Source organism: Sinocyclocheilus grahami, unplaced genomic scaffold (assembly GCF_001515645.1).
Source record: "Sinocyclocheilus grahami isolate Dianchi unplaced genomic scaffold, SAMN03320097.WGS_v1.1 scaffold2253.1, whole genome shotgun sequence".
Taxonomy (NCBI): Eukaryota; Metazoa; Chordata; class Actinopteri; order Cypriniformes; family Cyprinidae; genus Sinocyclocheilus; species Sinocyclocheilus grahami.
This window is the reverse complement of record NW_015507432.1, coordinates 57,704-62,584: the sequence shown is the minus strand read 5'-3', so window position 1 is coordinate 62,584 and position 4,881 is coordinate 57,704. Positions and strand designations below refer to the sequence as shown.

Genomic DNA, 4,881 nt, shown 5'->3' with positions numbered 1-4,881 from the left:
ACACAAACATCAGACACACAAACATCAGAGACACAAACATCAGACACACAAACATGCACTGTTACACACAGGATTACAGCTTCTATATGTCTCTGGGGTATGTGAGCTGATAAAAGACCTAATAATTATTTAAATTATAAATTGTATAATTTAATTATTAGCTCTTTATAAATATGTAAATATGAAAACTAACCAAAAAAGTATTTTCTTAACTGTCATCAGAGAACGGTGAATTTTTATAAATGATTGAAATATTAACTTTGAATCTCGCTAGACTTCATGTAAGTATTTCAGAAGAAACTGGTTCTGCTGATGAAGAGTTTAGTGAATCAAAACAAACCTAACTCAACCACCATCAACACCACATTCACATGACTTTCAGAGACAAACTCTAATGATCTGTCTTCCGTCGGACTAATGAATGATGAATATGACACACACACACACACACTCTCACTCACACACACACACGCGCTCTCTCACTCACACACACACACGCGCTCTCTCACTCACACACACACACGCGCTCTCTCACTCACACACACACACGCGCTCTCTCACTCACACACACACACGCGCTCTCTCACTCACACACACACACGCGCTCTCTCACTCACACACACACACGCGCTCTCTCACTCACACACACACACGCGCTCTCTCACTCACACACACACACGCGCTCTCTCACTCACACACACACACGCGCTCTCTCACTCACACACACACACGCGCTCTCTCACTCACACACACACACGCGCTCTCTCACTCACACACACACACGCGCTCTCTCACTCACACACACACACACACACACACGGATAAATCATGTTTGAGAATAAGAGCATCTCTCCTATGAATATTACGCTTCGTTATAATAATCTATTCCCGTCTGTCCTGTAGTTTGTTATGAAATGTTCCGCTGGCGCATCCGTCACAAGTCTGTTCATTTCGTCTCAGTCAGTGCCAAACGTGTTTAACGCTGCAGTTTAATATCATGCGTGTTGTGTATGGAGGTTATTCTGACCTGTCGCAGCATTCTGAGCGAGGCCGCCATTACGGCTCTGCGTCTGCGTCACTGTGAAAAGTGTCCGGATGAAACAGCACGCGCACACATATACTGTAGATAAAGCAGTGTCTCTGGAAATGATCTCTGATGACATCCGTGAATTAATATCGTGTTGTCCACACACACACACGGATAAATCATGTTTGAGAATAAGAGCATCTCTCCTATGAATATTACGCTTCGTTATAATAATCTATTCCCGTCTGTCCTGTAGTTTGTTATGAAATGTTCCGCTGGCGCATCCGTCACAAGTCTGTTCATTTCGTCTCAGTCAGTGCCAAACGTGTTTAACGCTGCAGTTTAATATCATGCGTGTTGTGTATGGAGGTTATTCTGACCTGTCGCAGCATTCTGAGCGAGGCCGCCATTACGGCTCTGCGTCTGCGTCACTGTGAGAAGTGTCCGGATGAAACAGCACGCGCACACATATACTGTAGATAAAGCAGTGTCTCTGGAAATGATCTCTGATGATATCCGTGAATTAATATCGTGTTGTCAGCGCTCCTTTTCGTACAAAATGTTTCTCACAAAAACTCAGACTTATAAGATAATTTGAGAAATGTATGAATTAATAATGCATTAAGATATACAGAAGACAAAACATTCAAAGATTGTATATCACTTGTTCTATTGTATTCATTTGAATCTTCTGTATGCATACATTTTATTAAGTATATCGGCTCATTGTGAATTTATTGACTCGCTGAAGCCTCTTGAATCAAAAATGTTAATATTCTAATTATTTAATTATTTTATTTATATTCTTAATTTAAAAAAATATTTTTACGCTAACATAATAAATGTAAAAATCGTCAAGTTCGTCATCATCAAACGGCTGGAAAATGTGAAGATGTAAACCAGCGACGCTCAGGATCAAACTCTTCCATTATTCTGGAGTCTTTGGCTTTATATCTAGTTCTTGGAACTGACAGCAATTTTTCTTTAAATACCCACGCACACACTCTCTCTGTGTCTCACACACAGGGCCCGTGATGCCTCAGTACTGTAGATCTAGCAGTGATTTTGATCAAACAGTTAGATGCATGTATATGTTCTGGTCATTTCGGACGCATCTGAAATATGTCATATCACTGAAGTAAAGTAAAAGGGTTGGAAATCTGCGCGCTTTCGAGGACACACATTAACACACCGCAGGAGAAACGCGTTTAGAAGAACTCACAGCTCAAAACAGTTAAAGTACAAGTTGACTTCAGGAATGAACAACGCTGTGTCGATGAGAAACACGGTGACTGACTGAACTGAGCCGACGGGAAAAGAAAGCGTGCTCTGAGGCGTGCGGTTTATCTGTCAGTCAGGCGCGCATGAAAGTGTCGTGACTACAGAAACAGTAGAGTTTTCTTTCACAATCATCCTGGTGGGCCCAATTCGATTAATATTAAAATACAGTTATGCGTGCTAAAGACACCCAGCGCTCTGATGCTGCTGTAATGTTGTTGGTTCACAAAATCAAAATTGTGGAATAATTATTGCTTTTGTTTCCGAGAATAATACTGATAATAATTCAACAATAAGATACGCTCTTTATGTGGACTATATTGATAATCATAACTAACTAATGATAACTGAACGTTTTTCATAGCGGTGTTGATTTAACATACACGTATAGCAAGTGATAATATTGATCTATAAGTACATGTGACCCTGGAGCACAAACCCAGTCTTAAGAGTCAATTTTGTGAAATTGAGATGTATGCATCATCTGAAAGCTGGATAAACAAGCTTTCCATTGATGTATGGTTTGTTAGGATAGGACAATATTTGAAAATCTGGAATCTGAGGGTGCAAAAAACTCTAAATATTGAGAAAATCATCTTTAAAGTTGTTCAAATGAAGTTCTTAGCAATGCATATTACTAATCAAACATTAAGTTTTGATATATTTACGGTAGGACATTTACTAAATATCTTCATGGAACATGATCTTTACTTAATATCCTAATGATTTTTGGCATAAAAGAGAAATGTATAATTGTGGCCCATACAATGTATTGTTGGCTATTGCTACAAATATCCCCCAGCGACTTAAGACCTGATATTTGAGTGTTGAACTGAATTAGTGTTAAATGAACTCTTTCTTCTACTCTAGTCTGTAACATGACAGTCATATTAGATGCTGCCTAATGAGGTTTAAACCTCAGAACTAAAAATGTCTTTCTATGGTGATCTGCCTGAATACACACACAGCAGTTCAGCACAGCATTGCCCAGTTTGGCCGCTAGATGGCGGTTTCTGATTGAAAGAAGCAGATGAGTGAAGTCTAACTCACAGATTTGGTTTATGTCAGAGACCAGTGAAGACATACACAACACAATATATTACGACATACAGTATATTTCTTATACGCCACAAAGTAGTGAAAAATATGAGTTATTTGTTACAGGTGTGTGTTCAGGTGGATGTGGATTGTCTTTTATCAATGTTTAGATTAATGTTCTCTGCAATAATAACCCTAACCTTAATCTTCTAAAAATGTTTTTATTTAGGATAACAATAATATGTAATGGGGTTCACATGTTGTATTTAAGGTTAGTAAAAGTAAACCTGTTTGGCTCAACAAACTGAACTCCGAACTCTGAAATAAAGGGAATGATGAAAAGAAGCTGGAAAATGTCACAGGAGTAATATACATATTATTTAATTATCTCTAGAGTTGTGAATGTACAAATAAATGAACACTCTCCAAAACATCTGGAAGAATAATCATGGCCATATGTGTTGCATGTATAAACACCAGGACGCGTCCTGGGAAAATGGCACGTATGGTCACCCTAATGTATGTTATAGACAGTAAAATGACTCGTATAGTGTAGAGATTCGACTCTCAGTGACTCGCTGAAACACAGCAGCACACTGTTGTTCTTCTGTATGAAGGTCATTCGTTTACATCGTCTTTTCTCTCAGCAGGGATTCATAGAGTTAATCATTCAACAATCTGATCTTTGTCCTCAGATACCAGCAAACACATCTGCTAATTATCTGCACATCTGTAAATAATTAAGACTATTTGCAAAGATTTTTTTTTTTTATGTGGAGAGAGTGATTTTCTGATCTTTTAACCTATTCTGTGAAATATAAATGGTCAAGGCAGGATTGTTATTTGAACAAATGAAGTCTCTCATTTTTTGGTCAAACCAAAACTTTTATTCCCAATAACTAAAGCAAGTATTATGCATTATGTAACATTTACCTAAATAAAACTAACTGGACTCTTTTACACAGACCACATACACAGATTTCGCTTATTTGTTTCATTAATTGCATTATTCTTGCATCTTACGTAACTACAGAATTTTCTCTCCACTGATGGCAGATCTTATTCAAACATTTAATCATAAGAAATTGGCCAGATAATGTTATGTGCAATACGGGAGAGAGTCACATTAAAATATCTGAGACATAAATCTGCTTTGTCACAGGAAGTGTTTGTCAGGTTTGCTTTGAGAAACTTCAGAGAAAATCTTCATTGTGATCCAATCTAGAGCTTCAGGGCCGTGTGAAAGTTTCTCTGGAGTGTTTATGCTTTTCTTGTCTATTTAAAAGGCTGTTTCTGAGAAGAGTCAAGAAGTTAATCCTGCTTACTTGGTCAGCAGCACCTTAGAGACCGTAGATAGAAACCTGCTGAAACTGCACTGACCCACAAGTGATGTGGAGCAGTGTGGGTGTGTGTGTGTGTGTGTGTATGAGAGAGAGAGTGTGTGTGTGTGTGTGTGTGTGAGCGAGAGAGAGAGGGGTGTGTGTGTGTGAGAGAGAGAGAGAGAGAGAGAGGGGTGTGTGTGTGTGTGGGAGAGAGAG

The 4,881-nt window shown here is 38.6% G+C and overlaps 1 protein-coding gene across 1 annotated transcript in view; it reads right to left on the bottom strand.

Moving 5' to 3' along the window:
- LOC107574492 (short/branched chain specific acyl-CoA dehydrogenase, mitochondrial-like) overlaps window positions 1-1,057 on the bottom strand; it is a 4,041-nt gene extending 2,984 nt beyond the window's left edge. The window contains exon 1 of the mRNA XM_016260945.1: window positions 1,028-1,057. Within this exon, the coding sequence (XP_016116431.1) occupies window positions 1,028-1,057 (30 nt within the window). The remainder of the gene's footprint in view (window positions 1-1,027) is intronic.
- Between the last annotated feature and the right edge of the window lie 3,824 nt (window positions 1,058-4,881).